We start from the raw sequence: 19,068 nt of genomic DNA, 5'->3' as shown, positions 1-19,068 counted from the left end.
TTTATTCCTTCCAAAGATCAAGTGCTGATGGATTCACTAAAGCTCTAGCATTCAAGCCATTTGAAGCATTCAAGAACAATCCTAATCTAGGATAGGTAGTTTAGATTAACGGAGGGTGTTAGATTTAGAGATATTTGTGTCGTAATCTTAAACCACCTTCTCTATCTCTATGTCTATCTCTCCTAATCAAACTGTCTATTCTTATCTGCTGAATCCTAGCGATCTGCAGAGTACTTGTAAACCGCGGCAAGTCAGCCCCAATCAATATATACTCGCGGATCCTCCCTGAAGGAGTAGGAACGCTTCCACGAAATCAACTCTTATAAAGACAAACTTTTCACTCAGGGCACCACACTGCGCCACCACTGCCACCCTGCGTGCTACGTGCAGTCCACGTACTGCCGCCGCCAAAAGCCACAATATCCAGAATCAGAGAGCCTGACACGCGAAGGATAAAAACTCTCACTCCATCCAATAGGGAGCCGATGCATGGCATTGTTCATGGTGTGTGGGCCCCAACTCCATCGAGAGCTGCCACGACATACCCCAGGCAGGATATGCGAAGCTTGCCATGCGTGAGATATCTGTATGGTGAATCCTGTTGCACGGCTCTCCCGTAGGCCCAGCTGCACGGGCCCGCGCCGCCTTAGAGACTTTAAAACACGCCCAACGGTCGCACAAAGGCGCACAAGGCCGGAATCTGGATTGGCGAGGTCCTTCCCGAGCCGGATTAGGACAAGCTTGGCCCGGCATGCCGGGCAAGCAAACAAGATCCACCTATGGGGAAGCACCATTTTGCAAACGGAGAAGCGCCGCCAATTGTTGTCAGTAGTCGGAAGAGCAACAGCCTCCTGCGCGAGCGCCAAGGAATGCACCAACCACGTAAAGCAGTACAAGAAACATAGTCCACATTCGCTGCTCCGCCGCCGCCTGTTCCAGTGGCAAGGAGGGTGTTTCGTTAGGTTTTGGGTTTGGGACATCCTAGGTATTATGAGTTAGGCGGAGAAACTTAGAGGTTGTTGATTGTGTGTTCACGGGTAAATTGGGCTTTCGCCACCGTGGCACACCATTTTGGAACAAGTGATCCTCCAGCCTAAAAATAGTGGGGCCAACCTATCCGACCGGCCAACGAACGAGCAATTTGGGGATCATGTTGCACAAAATATGTGATTTTATAAGAAAAATGTTCAAAAGCTAGTGGAAGTGTTATAAGCTCTCCTGTGCAATCACTCCGAGAGTAAACATTATGTCAAAGTCATAAAAAGCCGAGCTCGCATAAATGGGTCGGGGTTGTAGGTGAGGTTTCAGACGGTGATTGTACCGGGTAGAGAGGCGGGCCATAGGAGCGATTCGGAGATGGTAGTTTTTTTTTTCTAAGGGCCGGCGCATCTTGTCCCTGCTTGATTATGGAGGGAACAAAAGGAGGGACAAGGTTTTGGGAGAGGCTTCTCCATATAATAAGAGTTGTAGGGGAAGGGCATATATAGGACTTGTGTAGGCAGATTGACATTCTAACAAGTATGTCCACATCTTTCTTTTTCTTTCACAAAAGAAAAAGGCACCATGCATTTTAACAAGGCAAAACAAGTAACTTGTTTTGCTTGGGTGAGCCTAACCAAACACCCACAGCTTCACATCCAAGTTTACATCCATGTGAACGACATGGCGGGTAAAAGTTGTAAAACCACCGTGTTTTGGTCAAGAAGGATAACTAAATTAAAAGGAGTTAAAAATTGAAGGGTATGTTCTAACTAGTTTTAGAGTGAAGTGCATTCTAGGTCCTCGAACTATTTTAGAGGTGTCACATAGGTCCTCTAACTATGAAAGTTGTCGTCCAGCTCCTCGAAGTGCAATATGTGTGTCATCCAGGTCCTCGAACTATTTCAGAGATGTCAGATAGGTCCTCGAACTATTTCAGAGATGTCACATAGGTCCTCGAACTATTTCAGAGGTGTCACGTATGTACCCACTTATTGGACTTTGAGGAACTTCGAGGACCCATATGACACTTTTCATACTTCAAGGACCTAGATGACACCTCTGAAATAGTTTAAGGATCTAGGATGCACTTCACTCCTAGCTTTAAGGTATGTTTGGATTGCGACCAAAGTGTACCCTACAAATTTTTTGGCCATGATCGAAACGTTGGTCTTTGTTTGGATGGGACCCAACCTTTGGGCATGCCAATGAGGCAATGCTCCTTTACCAACTCTAATGCATTTTCTAGGCATTGTTGACCAATCCATTGACAAGCAAAACCTCAACCAAAAATTTGGCTACCAGGAATATGTATCTCATATGGAGACATCTACATGCTTCTTTTCTGCCCAAAAAAGAAAAGGAAATAATAAGACAAAAAACAGACATAGGAAGTTGAAGCTCAACGCTTCTTTGCCACAAAGAGTAAGGGAATAGTCCATGGTCATTCTTTGTGCATCTGAAATATTACATTGATGGATGATGCATATGTGATATGTGCCTTTAATTCTGCTTACTTCTCCCAAAAAAATGACATTAGTATGATTTCCAGGGAACTGACAAGCAGCATGAGAAAAAACACAACCATGAAGCAGTTTTTCAAGCTGAAATCATGGATATTTATTCATCATAACCATGACGTAAATTTTCGAACTGAAATCATGGGTATGTATTCATCAGCCACAAAGAGTCAAAAGAGTTTGTGGGAAATGACCCCACATAATAATTATGAGCAGAATATCTACCAGACATGAATCGTGTGAAAAACACAATATTTGTAGGCTGGTACCCCCTTTGGGCCTGCCTACTAATGCCAGTCTGTCACTAACGCATGCGGTAAACAAAACTAGTGCTATAAGTCTGTAACGAAAGATCACCAATGAATATCTATGTATGAGCAGCAATGCAATGAATAGGCCAGGCAAGGTGAGCAAACTAGTAATTAACCTTCCAATATGTTACTCAACCATTACACTTCAACATGAACCTTGGCAGCGAGATAATAGATTGACTTCTTGCTGCTTGAAATTTTTGGATTAATCGGTAACTATTTAATACATCCACAACTAAATGATAGATTTATAAACTAGTTTATAGTCTTTTACTATAGCTAATTGATAGGCACGGATGTTGCTTTCCTATGCTAGTGTCACTGCCTTTTCTGTATCGACCAACCATGACCCAGGGCAAGGTGCACCCATCACATGAAATAGGGAATCTTGTGAGTGGCGTTCAGTAGCTCGGATGTGCAAATAAATCCACTACCAGATGCTAACTAGCACCAGCACTGCATGCATTCTTCAAGCAACAGCAAAACAAAAAGGAGAGGGAGAGGGGGGGACACCAACCAGTGCGTTCATTCACCGTTCCTCCTGTAGTGCTGCAGCTTTTCCTGCTGCTCTTATTGGCCTCTCCCGCCACCGCATGCACCGAGCAGGAGAAGCACAACCCCCTTTTACTTTCGGGGCTGGCGTGGCGTGACAACGGCACAGACTGCTGCGAGTGGGAAGGCATCGCCTGCAATGAAGACAGGGCTGTCACTGAAGTCTCCCTGACATCTAGACGACTTGAAGGGTGTATCTTGCCAACCGCACCAGCCTGCTACATGTCAACCTCTCATACAACTCCTTTTCTGGTGGCCTTCCGCCAGAGCTCAGGTCCTCTGGAAGCATCATCCTCCTCGATGTCAGCTTCAACTGGCTCAACGGATCGCTGCACAAGCTGCCGTCTTTGGTTACCACCGACCAGCCTCTGCAGGTACTCAACATCTCAAGCAACCAGTTCACCTCAGAATTTCCATCAGCCACACGGAAGATGAAGAAAAATCCGATCGCGCCCAACGCCAACAATAACAACTTCACTAGGAACATACCGTCTTTTCTCTACCTTGGCTCGCCATATTTGGCATTGCTTGACCTCTGTTACAACCAATTGAGTGGCAACATACCAAATGCGCTGGGTAATTGTTCCAAGCTCAAAGTGCTCAAGGTTGGCGAGAATCTCTTGAAACCTTCCGCGCTACGTTGCTGGAGTACCTTTCCTTCCCCAACAATGGTTTACAAGGAGAACTTGAAGGAGCACATATAGTCAAAGTCAGTCATCTAGCTACTCTTGACCTTGGAGAGAACCACTTCAGCGACAAAATTTCGCAGTCCATACGTCTGCCCAAGAGGCTGGAGGAGCTCCATTTGGGTAGCAATAACATGTCTGGGGACCTGACATCAACTCTGGGCAACTGTACAAATCTCAAAATAATTGATCTGAAGATCAACAACTTCAGTGGAGATCTAAGGAAGGTAAATTTTGCCGCCTTACGGAACCTGAAAAGTTTAGATCTCATGAGGAATAATCGCAGTGGTATAGTTCCAGACAGCATTTACTCATGCAGCAATTTGACTGCACTGCAGCCGTCGGAGAACCATTTCCATGGTGAGATCTCATCAAGAATTCGCAATCTAAAGCACCTGTCCTTCCTATCACTTAGTAGAAACTGCTTTACAAATACTCCCTCTGTACCGAAATACTTGTAAAAGTTCCCCCAACTACAAGTATTTCGGTACAGAGGGAGTATCACTTAAGCTTTGCATGCCCTTAAGAGCTGCAGGAATATGAGCTCCCTGGTTATCGTCAGAAACTTCATGAATGAGGCTTGGCCCAAAGTGCTGAAACTCGATAAGAATAAACTCACCGGTGCAATCCCCCAAGAGATTGGTCATCTGAAAGAACTCCTTTGCCTGAACTTGAGTTTCAACAACTTTTATGGAGAGATCCCACAATCAATCTGCAACCTCATGAACCTGCAGATGCTAGATTTGTCAAATAACCATCTGACTGGTGAATTTCCAGTGGCATTGGAGATCCTTCATTTCCTTTCGGAGTTCAACATTTCCAACAACAACCTAGAAGGACCTATTCCAACAACAGGCCAGCTGAGCACGTTTCGGACTTCTAGTTTTCACGGGAACCCAAAGCTGTGCGGCTCTCTGCTTATTAGGGATTGCAGTTTGGTTGAAGAAGCTCCCGTGTACATCATCCCTGCAAGAGAATACAGAATGAAGGTCATCTTTTCGATTGCATTTGGTCTTTTCTTTGGGGTAGGGGTGCTATATGACCAGTTAGTATTGTTCAGATATTTTGGCTAAGCCCAGTTTAACTGTAATATGGTCTAGTATACAATAGATAGAGGTGAACATGCCTTAGTTGTTCACATCTTTGTGTCCGCTTCAATTGCTTCGTACTAATATATGTTGAAGTTGTATGTTGTTAGCTTGCTGAATAGATAGACTAAAGGTAAATAATGTTTGTTTTTCTATCTAGCTGCATTGTTAAGTTGTTCGGAGGTGTACAAAATGCACAATTTGATCGGAATACAAAGATGGCGACCTAGCTACCACCTACATGGCTGCATATATATATAACAAATTGGTCCTCCAGAAAACAACTACTGACAAAGTTGACATGATCAAATATCCCCAAAATTAAGCAAGAACGCTGATGAAATTCCTCTAACTCAAGTTTACAAAAAAAAGGACAAATATTGGGCGGATTACCTCCAAGACGTTGATTTTAGAAATATATGCGCTACACCGGCCACCAGCCGCCGGTTCTTAAGCTTCCCGAGATTACTCGCTGTTCAATTCCGGCCGCCAGCACGTGCAGGGTGGCCGTGGATCGGGAGATTCGCTAGGGTTTGCGAGCTGCCGTTCTACGCGGGAGTGGTGAATTGGGAGGTGAACACGAGAATGGCTGCTTCTCGCCGTGTCTGGATAGCTTTCGCAGGAGCCGGGAGGCGATGCGGCCGGCGGACGGCGCGGAGGAGGCGCTGCGCGGCGGAGCAGCGCGACCGGTCGGAATGTGGGCATGTGGCATATGGGCTGGAGCCTGATTCTGTCGGCCCAACCCTCGACCACTAACGGAGAAAAAAGGTTGGTCTCGGATTTCTCAATGGGCCAAATCTTCTGACAGCATAAATAGGTCACATGTTAGGATTTGCAAGCCCACTTCTTTGATTCAAGGAATTCTAAAGAAATTCTGCAGGATTTTAAGGCACCTCCTATTTGGAGCCACATGCGTCTGTCGAAATCACTAGTTAGCGAATACAACTTACAACGATTACTCCCACCTTTACGGGTTATGACAAATGGCGTACTGCATGCGTGTCACTTGTCGCAACCAGGGAGTTTTCCCTTTCTTCGTAGATCCGTATTTTCAAAACGTTTTATCTCCTAAACCGTGCATTCAAATATCTAACAATTTTTATCATTGGCTTTCTCGCGTCGAGATCTTTAAAACTAGATCCCATGTTGATAGGTTTTGACAAACTTTTTTTTCATAAAAAAACAGAAGAAAAAACCGGACGAAAAAATCGTGCCTTATGCGATAGAAAAAAACAGAAAACACGTTTTTTTCCTTTCCGAGAGGCACGGGTCGTGCCTCTCGCGGAAAAAAAAGAGAACAGAAAACACGTTTTTTTCCTTTTCGGGAGAGGCACGGGCGTGCCTCTCGCAAAGGCAATGTTGTGGCTTTCACGGAAGCAAAACCGTTCCTCTCGTAAAAAACAAAAAACGCGTTTTCTCCCTTTCGGGAAAGGCACGGGCATGCCACTCGAGAAGGCAAAATCATGCCTTTCGCGGAAGCAAAAACGTGCCTCTCGGCAAAAAAACAGAAAACGCACCTTTTCCTTTTCAGGAGAGGCACGGGCGTGCCTCTCGCGAAGGCAAAACCATGTCTTTCATGAAAACAAAACTGTGCCTCTCATAAAAAATGAAAACGCGTTTTTTCCTTTTCGAAAGGCACGGTTCTGCCTCTCGCGAAGACAAAATCGTGCCTCTCGTAAAAAAACAGAAAACGAGTTTTTTCGCGTAAAAAAATAAGTTTTTTAGAAAACAAAAATATTATTTTTTTCGTCCATAAGTTACGAAAGACCGGTGAAAAATCCTAACACCAAAAAAAAATGAAAAAAATCACTCAAAAAAAGCGAAAACACGTGCGAAAAAATAAAAAAATAAAATCCGAAGGGAATGCTAAGAGTGTGACACGTTGTGGCGGCTGAAAACGCGTAAAGTGGTGGCGCGCGGAAGCCATCGCTGGAAGGCTCGCGAGGGAGCACTCGCTAACTACTTGCACCCGGCGTTAGTTAACGTGCATTTTTGTTAACCGACGCCTGTGGCGTTTGTAAATGGGCCGGCCCATCTAAATGTAGTTTGACATTTTTTTTAGAATTGTATGAACTTATTTTAATATTGATGAACTTTTTAAAAATTCCAGTGAATATTTTTAAGATTGATGAACTTCTTTAAATATCGATGAACTTTTTTTAATTTTGATGAACATCATTTTGAAAATGGATGAACTTTTTTTTCAGTTCAATGAACTTTTTAAAAAATACATGATGCTTTTTGAATTTTTATGAACTTTTTATAAATTTATTGAACTTTTTAAAAAATTAATTAACTTTTCCTAAATTGGCTGTACTTTTTTATTTCCAATGAACTTTTTCCAAATGATAAACCTTTTTTAAAGATATGAACTTTTTTTCAAATGGATAAATATTTTTTATTTAAAATGTAAACCTTTTTTGATTTCATACTTTTATTTTCGTAGCAAAAAATCAAAAACCTAGGCAACACTTTAATGGATCGGCCCATGCTAGCCGCGCTACGTGAGCTGGATTGTTAACGGGCGCATGTAGGGCTGCATAGGAGCTCCCGGATTTTAATTCTTATTAGAATTTTTTTCATGTGGTTTATTTGATTCATATGATTGCAATTTAAAGGATTTTTCCTTAAAATTTGTGCGTACTAGTTTTTGTAGAAAAAAAATCATCCATTTCAACCTCATTGGAAAAATCACACCATATATTTCATATACTCCCTCCCTCTCATAATATAAGAGCGTTTTAAACATTATACAAATGTAAAGGCATGATGTTTTTTGGTAAACATTTACACCTGGCGTGCCGGCCAAACTTTGGATCGGACATGCGCGGGACCAACAATCCCCTTCTGATCGAAGACAGCGAGCATACCCACGTGTCGTTCTTTTTCCTCCCCGGGTTTTTATCTCTCGCTCTCTCCATGTGCGCCAGAAGCACGCACCCTGCCGCCGGAAGCCCATCGGCTAGACCAGATCCCACTCGGTGGCAACTGGTCATGCTGCAACGGGCTATGGGGTGTGTTGCAACCATGAGGCAAAAATGATACATCGCGGAGACCATGTGCTCGGACCGGCTAGCTGCCAAAGCTACATTCAGCGACATAAATTGCTACATCTGACGTCATCTTTTGTTCGAACCATAGAAGCATCATCTATGAGTGTTCACATTGCAGTTGCAACCACTGCCGAAAATGCTACAACCATTATACCAATTTTCTACATGCGACATTCTTTTTCGCGACGGAGCTGCATCCATGGAGAAAACGACACAACCGGCAAGTTATTTTGCAGGAACCAACACGAGCGTGGGACGCCACACGACACCATCGTGGGGGGTTGTAACCATGGGACATGTTGATGCATGTGCAAAGACGGTCAGAAATACAAGAGATGAGAGTGGCGACCAGTAGGAAGGGCGGTGCTTTGAGGCCGGGTCACGTGCTCGTCATGGCGGCGCGATGGGGGTTGCTTTGTCAAAGAAGAAGGCACACGTGAAGGTGGACACTAGTATAGGAAAGGTAACTATAGCGTGTCAAACATAACCTTGCCCGTGTGGACACCCGACGCCATCAATGACGTCATTGTTAAATAATAATGTTGGCATTGGAGCCTACGTCACTATTATTTTGGGTACCGATAGCGTGATACATGTCCAACGCCAACAATATATCCGTGCTAGCTATGGTTTTAAGTGTCAGCCAATGCCGGCAGCTAGATTTTTCGCTAACAAAAAAAATATATGCAACAATTTAAACTTAATTAGTTTCAACTTCACAAAAGGTACTACTGCTCTACTAGTAGTTCAACTTAACAAAAGTACGTTAGTAGTTCTAAACTACAAAGTTTACGAACTTCACAATCTCCATACTACCTACATCACAAATCTCTTTGAGGAATTAACTTCATGTGGTGTAGCTTTTTCCTATGGCTCACCCCCTCTATTTTGAAATGGTCTTTCTCCGTCTTCGGCTAAATCTGCTTGGCCCTTAGGACCTTTATTTCCTTCTTTAGTTGATCTGTCTCGTGGACTAGTTGATCCTTCTGATCTCATCTTAAGTACATTATCATAGAGATCAGCATTATCATCGATAATCTGATCCCTTTCGTCCGCAGGGAGATATTCAACTCCCTGAGGGCCTTGTCTGTACTCTCGAGTGACGCGGTCATCTCGCGGTCGAGTCGGTGAAAGGACCATGATGTCACCTAGAGGGGGGTTGAATAGGTGTTTTAAAATCTTTTATGGATTTGGCTATATCCTAATGCAGAAATGAACTAAGCGGATATGTTACATGACAAATCATAAATATATTAGGCTCAACTAAGTGTACCAACAACTTGTTCTAATAAGATGAGCACAACAAGGATGCTAAACAAGCACAAGTAAGTAACACAAACTTACTTGAGCAATAGCACAAGATATGGAAGTGGATGACACTGTTGGAATTATGCCCTAGAGGCAATGATAAATATAGTTATCATTATAATTCCTGTATCAAGATAATCGTTTATTATCCATGCTATAATTGTATTGAATGAAGACTCATTTACATGTGTGGATACATAGACAAAACAATGTCCCTAGCAAGCCTCTAGTTGGCTAGCCAGTTGATCAAAGATAGTCAGTGTCTTCTGATTATAAACAAGGTGTTGTTGCTTGATAACTGGATCACGTCATTAGGAGAATCACGTGATGGACTAGACCCAAACTAATAGACGTAGCATGTTGATCGTGTCATTTTGTTGCTACTGTTTTTTGCGTGTCAAGTATTTGTTCCTATGACCATGAGATCATATAACTCACTGACACCAGAAGAATACTTTGTGCGTATCAAACGTCGCAACGTAACTGGGTGACTATAAAGATGCTCTACAGGTATCTCCGAAGGTGTTAGTTGAGTTAGTATGGATCAAGACTGGGATTTGTCACTCCGTGTGACGGAGAGGTATCTCGGGGCCCACTCGGTAATACAACATCACACACAAGCCTTGCAAGCAATGTGACTTAGTGTAAGTTGCGGGATCTTGTATTACGGAACGAGTAAAGAGACTTGCCGGTAAACGAGATTGAAATAGGTATGCGGATACTGACGATCGAATCTCGGGCAAGTAAGATACCGAAGGACAAAGGGAATGACATACGGGATTATATGAATCCTTGGCACTGAGGTTCAAACGATAAGATCTTCGTAGAATATGTAGGATCCAATATGGCCATCCAGGTCCCGCTATTGGATATTGACCGAGGAGTCTCTCGGGTCATGTCTACATAGTTCTCGAACCCGCAGGGTCTGCACACTTAAGGTTCTACGTTGTTTTATGCGTATTTGAGTTATATGGTTGGTTACCGAATGTTGTTCGGAGTCCCGGATGAGATCACGGACGTCACGAGGGTTTCCGGAATGGTCCGGAAACGAAGATTGATATATAGGATGGCCTCATTTGATTACCGGAAGGTTTTCGGAGTTACCGGGAATGTACCGGGAATGACGAATGGGTTCCGGGAGTTCACCGGGGGGGGGGGGGGCAACCCACCCCGGGGAAGCCCATAGGCCATGAGGGTGGCACACCAGCCCTTAGTGGGCTGGTGGGGCAGCCCAAAAGGGCCCTATGCGCCTAGGAAAGAAAATCAAAGAGAAAAAAAAGAGGAGGTGGGAAGGGAAGGAAGGACTCCCACCCACCAAACCAAGTCCAACTCGGTTTGGGGGGGAGCCTTCCCCCTTGGACTCGGCCGACCCCCTTGGGGCTCCTTGAGCCCCAAGGCAAGGTCCCCTCCCTCCCACCTATATATACGGAGGTTTTAGGGCTGATTTACGATGATTTTTCCACGGCAGCCTGACCACATACCTCCACGGTTTTTCCTCTAGATCGCGTTTCTGCGGAGCTCGGGCGGAGCCCTGCTGAGACAAGGTCATCACCAACCTCCGGAGCACCGTCACGCTGTCGAAGAACTCGTCTACCTCTCCGTCTCTCTTGCTGGATCAAGAAGGCTGAGATCATCGTCGAGCTGTACGTGTGCTGAACGCGGAGGTGCCGTCCGTTCGGTACTAGATCGTGGGACTGATCGCGGGGCGGATCGAGGGACGTGAGGACGTTCCACTACATCAACCGCGTTCACTAACGCTTCTGTTGTACGGTCTACAAGGGTACGTAGATCACTCATCCCCTCTCGTAGATGGACATCACGATGATAGGTCTTCGTGCGCGTAGGAAAATTTTGTTTCCCATGCGACGTTCCCCAACAGACACAAGTTAGCAATTCACACTAAACACAAAATAACGAATTCCGTCGCTGCCCTCGTGGCGGAGTGGAGGGCTGTGCATGCGAAGCCGGTGAGAGTGCCAAGGCAGGACGAGGTGCGGAGATGGGATCATGGGAGCCTCCAGAGGAGGGTTGGGTTAAGATTAAGTCGGATGGGGCCATGTCAAAACATGGTGAGAAGGGAGGAGGTGGAGTTGTGCTTCGAGACCACAATGGCGGTTTTCTGGCTGCAACTTGTCATCATTTCCCAACCGTCATCGATCCGAAGGTGGCAAAGATTCTTGCGTGCCGTAGGGGTCTGCAAGTGGCTGCGGAGATTCAGGCCAGTCGAGTTCACTTGGAGCTGGATGATCAAAGAGTGGTGCGTATTCTATAGGAACAAGGAAGGGATCTCTCCTCTGCTGGTCCATGGGTACAAGAAATCAAGACACTCATGGGGTATTTTGAGGAGTGTCGAGTGTCGTGGGTAAGGAGATCTGCAAATGTTGTCGCGCATAAGTTAGCTAAAGCAGGGGTAGGGGATGAATTATGTAAGGTTTGGTTCGGGGTTCCCCCAGACTTTGTTCTTGATGTAATCTCGGATGATATACCGTCCTTTTATGGTTAAATAAAGCGGCAGCGACAGTTATCCTAAAAAAAGGTAGCACTAGGCACGGCCGGTCCTTTCCCCTGTTCAAAAAAAGATGAAGAAAGATGGGGCAGTGCACTCGCATGTGTTGACTGCATCGTTCGGGAGCAACGCTGTTGTGTTTTGTTTTTTAAAATTTACCACTTTCTTTGTCATCTATGATGTACGAGGCTGATGACAAAGATGATGATTTTGCCGTCTATGGGTTCTTAGGCAGACGACAAAGAGGGAGATCGGCTCACGACAAAGATGTTGATTTTGCTGTCTGTGGATTCTTGGCCAGACAACAAAGAGGGAGATTGGCTAACGGTAAAATCTTTGTCATCTACCCTATGCAAAGCTGACGGCAAACAACCTCTTTCCCAATTCATAGGATGCCATCAAGATTTGTCGTCTGCTGGTAGACGACAAAATCTTTGTCGTATGTATACATGCCTTTGTCGTCTGTTATTGTCGTAACAGACGGCAAACATGCTGATTCCCGTAGTGATGTATCACGATGTTCACTTCCTTGGAGGGAAGCTAGTCACTATTAGTGAGGTGGATGTTACCACGAAGCCACACCAACACCACAAAGGCTCACCCTATTCTCCTTGAGATGTCACCATAAAGGCAATTCCCAACCACTAGTGGTAGACCTTGAGGCGGCCTCCAAACCTTCACAAACTTTTCGGAGGACAAACCACAAGTTGATTCCTCACCGAAGCACTCCTATCGCCTAGGAGTCTCCAACCTACAAGAGTAACAAGATCAAATGGGAAAGGCTCAAGACTTGCTCAAATCACAAATTGCTTTGGTCAAAAGAGAGAGGAGGAGTGGATGTATGAAATCTCTCTCAAGAAATCTCACAAATCTCTTCAGGATTTACCACAAGAATGCTCAAATCCCTCTCTCTCAAATCCCATGAGAAGAAACTAATGCTATGGAGGGATGGAAGAGGAGAGGAACAATGGAGGAGGTCAACAAATGAACCCTATATCCATGGGATACTTTTCCCACAAATGGATTGGAGTTTTGAGGCTTAGGGGAGGAGGAGTGAGCTCAAAACGATGGGGAAATCTCAGATCCAAAAGCTCTAACTCGTTGGGGAAGACGGGTACCTTATATAGTGCCCCACCAAATATGCCCGTTATGCACAGAAAAACGTATCCTGGAACTTCTCGGCTTCCTGGAACTTTCGGGCTCCCTATTAAGGCAGATGATGTAAATTTTCTGGTTAGCCCGGAACTTGTCCCGGAACCTGCCCAGAACTTCCGAGATCCCTTTGGGCCAGGTTTTCGCAAACTATTTGTTTAGCCCGGAACTTCCGACCCCCCCAATAAACAACCAACATACCAATAGTAAAACGTGCATAACTTTTACATTTGAACTCCCATTTTGATGATATAGGGCTCGTTTTGTAGCTATTGAAAAGCTCCAGGCCCTCACGTAGAGAACCACCCAATATAAAAAAAGGATGATACAAGCAATGAAAAAGTTTGAGTATAGAATCTGGGGAACCCTAATACATCTCCAACGTATCTACTTTTCCAAACTCTTTTGCCCTTGTTTTGGACTCTCATTTGCATGATTTGAATGGAACTAACCCGGAGTGACGCAATTTTTAGCAGATTTACCTTGGTGTTATTTTTGTGCGGAAAAAAAAATTCTTGGATTGACCTGAAAATTTACGGAGAACGTTTTTGGAATTAATCAAAAATATTGGCGAAACAATCAACCGGAGAGGGGCCACTCATACGTCTCAAACGTATCTATAATTTTTTATGGTTTCATGTTGTTATCTTGTCTTCTTTGGTTGTTTTATGTACCTTTTATATCTTTTTGGGGACTAACTTATTAATTCAGTGCCAAGTGCAAGTTCCTGTTTTTTCCGTGTATTTGACTCTTTTCAAATCTGATTTTGGAACGGAGTCCAAACGGAAGAAAAACCCCGAAATGATTTTTCCCGAACGGAAGAAGATGAGGGGGCCTTTGGGCGAAGCCAGGTGGGCACCAGGGAGCCCACAAGCCCTCACTCCGCCACCAGGGGGGAGGTGGCGGTGGGCAGGCTTGTGGCCTCCCTGGCCACCCCTGACCTAGATCTTTGGCCTATAAATTCCCAAATATTCCGCAAAAAATCAGGGGATCCTCGAAAAATACTTTTCCGCCGCTGCAAGGTTCCGTTTCCGCGAGATCTCATCTGGAGACCCTTCCCGGCACCCTGCCGGAGGGGACTTTGGAGTTGGAGGGCTTCTTCATCATCATCATCGCCCCTCCAATGACTCGTGAGTAGTTCACTTCAGACCTACGGGTCCGTAGTTAGTAGCTAGATGGCTTCTTCTCTCTCTTGGATCTTCAATACAAAGTTCTCCATGATCTTCATGGAGATCTATCCGATGTAATCTTCTTTGGCGGTGTGTTTGTCGAGATCCGATGAATTGTGGATTTGTGATCAGATTATCTATGATATATATTTGAGTCTTTGTTGATTTCTTATATGCATGATTTGATATCCTTGTAAGTCTCTCCGAGTCTTGGGTTTTGTTTAGCCAACTAGATCTATGATTCTTGCAATGGGAGAAGTGCTTGGTTTTGGGTTCTGCCATGTGGTGACCTTTCCCAGTGACAGTAGGGGCAGCAAGGCACACATCAAGTAGTTGCCATCAAGGGTAAAAAGATGGGGTTTTTATCATTGGTTTGAGACTATCCCTCTACATCATGTCATCTTGCTTAAGGCGTTACTCTGTTCTTATGGACTTAATACACTAGATGCATGCTGGATAGCGGTCGACGTGTGGAGTAACAGTAGTAGATGCAGACAGTATCGATCTACTTGTTTTGGACGTGATGCCTATAGAAATAATCATTGCATAGATATCGTCGCGACTTTGCGCGGTTCTATCAGTTGCTCGACAGTAATTTTTTCACCCACCGTCTACTTGCTTTCATGAGAGAAGCCACTAGTAAACACTACGGCCCCCGGGTCTATTCACATCCATCGTTTACACCTCCGCTTTTACTTTGCTTTGTTACTTTGTTGCTTTTAGTTCTCACTTGGAAAACAATCTATAAGGGATTGACAACCCCTTCATAGCGTTGGGAGCAAGCTTTTGTGTTTGTGCAGGATCTTGAGATACTCCTCCACTGGATTGATACCTTGGTTCTCAAACTGAGGGAAATAGTTACCACCGCTGTGCTACATCACCCTTTCCGCTTCGAGGGAACACCAACGTAGGGCTCCAAGGCCACGGGGGAAATCCTTTGCATATTTGCCTAGGAAGTCCCTTAAGGCGTAGCCGTAGTAGAAGGATTCCTGGTGCCGTCGACACGACTATTTCTGGCACCGTTGGAAGGTCTTTTGTTGCAGTAGCACAAGTGTTTCTGGCGTCGTTGCCAGGAAAGCACAGCTGACATCAGAAGTATTTCTGGCACCGTTGCCGGGGAGGAGAAATCAAGATCTATCCAAGTAGGTCTCATAGACTCTTCTCTTGCATTTACTTTTGTTGCCAGTTGCCTCTCGTTTTCCTCTCCCCCACTTCACGTTTGCCGTTTTCATTCGCCTTTCGCCTTCGCCATTTTCTTTTGCCTTTGCCGTTTTTCTTGCTTGTTTGTGTGCTTGTTTGTTTGTTGAAGTCATCATGGCTGAAAACACCAAACTTTGCGACTTCTCGAGCACTAATAATAATGATTTTATTAGTACTCCGATTGCTCCCGCCACTAGTGCGGAATCGTATGAAATCAACGCAGCTTTGCTGAATCTTGTTATGAAAGAGCAATTCTCTGGCCTTCCTAGTGAAGATGCCGCATCCCATCTCAATACCTTCATTGAGCTTTGTGATATGCAAAAGAAAAGAGATGTGGATAATGACGTGATTAGGTTGAAACTTTTTCCTTTCTCGTTGCGAGATCGCGCAAAAACTTGGTTTTCTTCTTTGCCTAAAAATAGTATCGATTCTTGGGATAAGTGCAAAGATGCTTACATATCCAAGTATTTTACGCCGGCTAAGATCATCTCCTTACGTAACGATATCATGAATTTCAAGCAACTTGATCATGAACACGTTGCACAATCTTGGGAGAGGATGAAGCTTACGATTAGAAATTGTCCCGCTCATGGCTTGAGTTTGTGGATGATTATACAAATCTTTTACACTAGCTTGAATTTCGCTTCTCACAATATCTTGGACTCCGCCTCAGGTGGAACGTTCATGGAAATCACGTTAGGAGACGCTACAAAACTCCTAGACAATATGATGATCAACTACCCTCAGTGGCACACTAAAAGGTCGCCTGCTAGCAAAAAGGTGCACGCTATAGAAGAGATTAACTCGCTTAGTGCTAAGATGGGCGAGTTGATGAATTTAATTGCTAGTAGAAATGCTACCGTAGATCCTAATGACATGCCACTATATTCTTTGATTGAGGGTAGCAACGCTAGTTTGGACGTGAATTTTGTTGGTAGGAACAATTTTGGCAACAACAATGCTTTTAGAGGAAACTATGTTCCTAGGCCTTTTCCTAGTAACTCCTCTAAAAATTATGGCAATTCCTAAAACAACACTTATGGAAATCACAACAAATTACCCTCTGATTTAGAGAGTAATATCAAAGAGATCATCAACTCTCAAAAGATTTTCAATGCGTCCATAGAGGAAAAACTACTCAAAATAGACGATTTGGCTAAGAGCGTTGATAGGATGTCTTGTGATATTGATGCTTTGAAAGTTATATGCGCTCCACCCAAGGTCAACTTGGATGAAACTTTGAAAGCTATGCGTATCTCCATGAATGAGAGCAAAGGAAGAACCGCCCAAATTCGCGCTAGACATGAATGGTTTAAAAGGGTGCGTTCTAGTGATGCAAATCACGAAGATCTTAAAGTGCTTGGTGTGTCTCCTCTTGAATCTTTGTTTTCGCGTGTCAAACCTACTTATGGAGGGGCTGGATATGAATCCACTTTAGTTGAAAAACTCCCCAATGATTCGGAGTCCACCTATCTTGATGATAAAGGTGTGGAGAGTGGAGTAGAAGAAGTCAAAATTTTGGGTAGTAATGAAACTCCCACTTTGTATTTCAAGGAATTCAATTATGATAATTGCTCCTTGTTTGAATGCATTTCTTTGATGCAATCCATTGCAAACTCTCCACATGCTTATAGCCAAAGCAAAGCCTTTATCGCGCATATCATAGATGCTATGATGAAATCTCTTGAAGAGAAGCTCGAACTAGAAGTCTCTATACCTAGAAAACTTCATGATGAGTGGGAACCTACTATCAAAATCAAGATCAAAAACTATGAGTGCAATGCTTTGTGTGATTTGGGTGCTAGTGTTTCCGCGATTCCGAAGTCTTTATGTGATATTCTTGGTTTTCATGAGATTGAAGAGTGTTTTCCTAATTTGCATCTTGCGGATTCTAGTGTCAAGAAACCCATGGGGAGGATCGATGATGTTCTTATTGTTGCAAATAAGAAGTATGTACCCGTGGATTTCATTGTACTTGACATAGATTGCAATCCTTCATGTCCCATTATTCTTGGTAGACCTTTTCTAAGGACTATTGGTGCTATCATCGATATGAAGGAAGGTAATATTAGATTTCAATTTCCTTTAAAGAAGGGCATGGAGCACTTTCCTAAAAAGAAAATAAGATTGCCTTATGAATCCATGATGAGGGCTACCTATGGTTTGAGCACCAAAGATGACTATACGTGATTCCATCACTTTCGCCTAGCTAAGGGTGTTAAACAAAAGCGCTTGTTGGAAGGCAACCCAACGAATCTATCATTTTTCTTTCTGTTTTGTGTTTTCCACACTTTCATGATTCTGTTATGATTGTGTTTTTTGTGTTTATTTTTGCGTTTGTGCCAAGCAAAACCGTTATGATTAGTCTTGGGGATGATCGTTTGGTCATGCTGGAAAAGACAAAAACTTTCTGCTCACAAAAAGAATTTTCATTTTTTTTATGTAAGAGATTTTGAGTTCATTCTTTTTGCTGCTAATTGCTACGCAAATTCTTCAGATTGTCGTAATTGTTCAGAATGTTTGAAGTACCAGAGGTATACGAAATATACAGATTGCTACAGTGTTGTTAACAGATTATGTTTTTGTTGTGTTGGTTGCTTATTTTGATGAAACTATGGATACTATCGGGGGGTATTAGCCATGTAAGATTGAAACTACAGTAACCCAACATCAGCACAAGTAGAATTTAAGTTTGCTACAGTACCTAAGGAAGTGGTGGTTTGCTTTCTTGTACTAATGTTTTCACGAGTTTCGGTTTAAGTTTCGTGTTGTGAAGTTTTCAAGTTTTGGGTGAAGTTCTTATGGACAAAGAGATAAAGAGTGGAAAGAGCTCAAGATTGGGGATGCCCAAGGCACCCAAGAGATTCAAGGATGTCGTAAAAGCCTAATCTTGGGGATGCCCCGGGAAGGCATCCCCTCTCTCGTCTTCAATCCATCGGTAACGTTACTTGGGGCTATATTTTTATTCACCACATGTTATGTGTTTTCGCTTGGAGCGTCTTGTATCGTAGGAGTATTTTTTTTTTGTGTCACAATCATCCTTGCTGCACACCTAGAGAGAGAGACATGAACACACCGTGATTTTGTCGAGCTTCACTTATATCTTTTGGTAGACAATTCAGCTCACATGTGCTTCACTTATATCTTTTGAGCTAGATACTTTTGCTCTGTGTGCTTCACTTATATCTTTTAGAGCACAGCGGTGCGTGGCTTGATAGTTGATCTATGCTTTGGAAGTAGTCTCAAAAGGGGTAGTTATCCAAAGGGATACGAAAACTTCCACCTTCATGTGCATTGAATAGTTAGAGAAGTTTGATTCATCTAAATTAGTTTTGAGTTGTGGTTTATGGTAATATTGAAGTCATGCTAGTAAGGTGTTGTGGATCTAGAAATATTTGTGTTGAAGTTAGTGACTCCCGTAGCATGCACGTACGGTGAACCGCTATGTGATGAAATCTGAGCATGATTAGTATATTGATTGTCATCCTTTGCATGGCGGTCGGGATCGCGCGATGGTTTATACCTACCAACCCTTCCCCTAGGAG

The 19,068-nt window shown here is 43.8% G+C and overlaps 1 protein-coding gene and 1 pseudogene across 1 annotated transcript; both read left to right on the top strand.

The window, feature by feature from the left end:
• The first annotated feature begins 1,662 nt into the window (after window positions 1-1,662).
• LOC123405132 lies at window positions 1,663-4,588 on the top strand (annotated as a pseudogene).
• Window positions 4,484-5,478, top strand: LOC123403863 (receptor-like protein 2). The gene has a single exon (XM_045097781.1). The coding sequence runs from the start codon at window positions 4,587-4,589 to the stop codon at window positions 5,118-5,120; it is 534 nt and encodes a 177-aa protein (XP_044953716.1). The 5' UTR covers window positions 4,484-4,586; the 3' UTR covers window positions 5,121-5,478.
• Window positions 5,479-19,068: the final 13,590 nt, after the last annotated feature.

The sequence above is a fragment of the Hordeum vulgare genome, chromosome 6H (genome assembly GCF_904849725.1).
Source record: "Hordeum vulgare subsp. vulgare chromosome 6H, MorexV3_pseudomolecules_assembly, whole genome shotgun sequence".
Taxonomy (NCBI): Eukaryota; Viridiplantae; Streptophyta; class Magnoliopsida; order Poales; family Poaceae; genus Hordeum; species Hordeum vulgare.
This window is presented reverse-complemented; position numbering and strand designations above follow the sequence as displayed.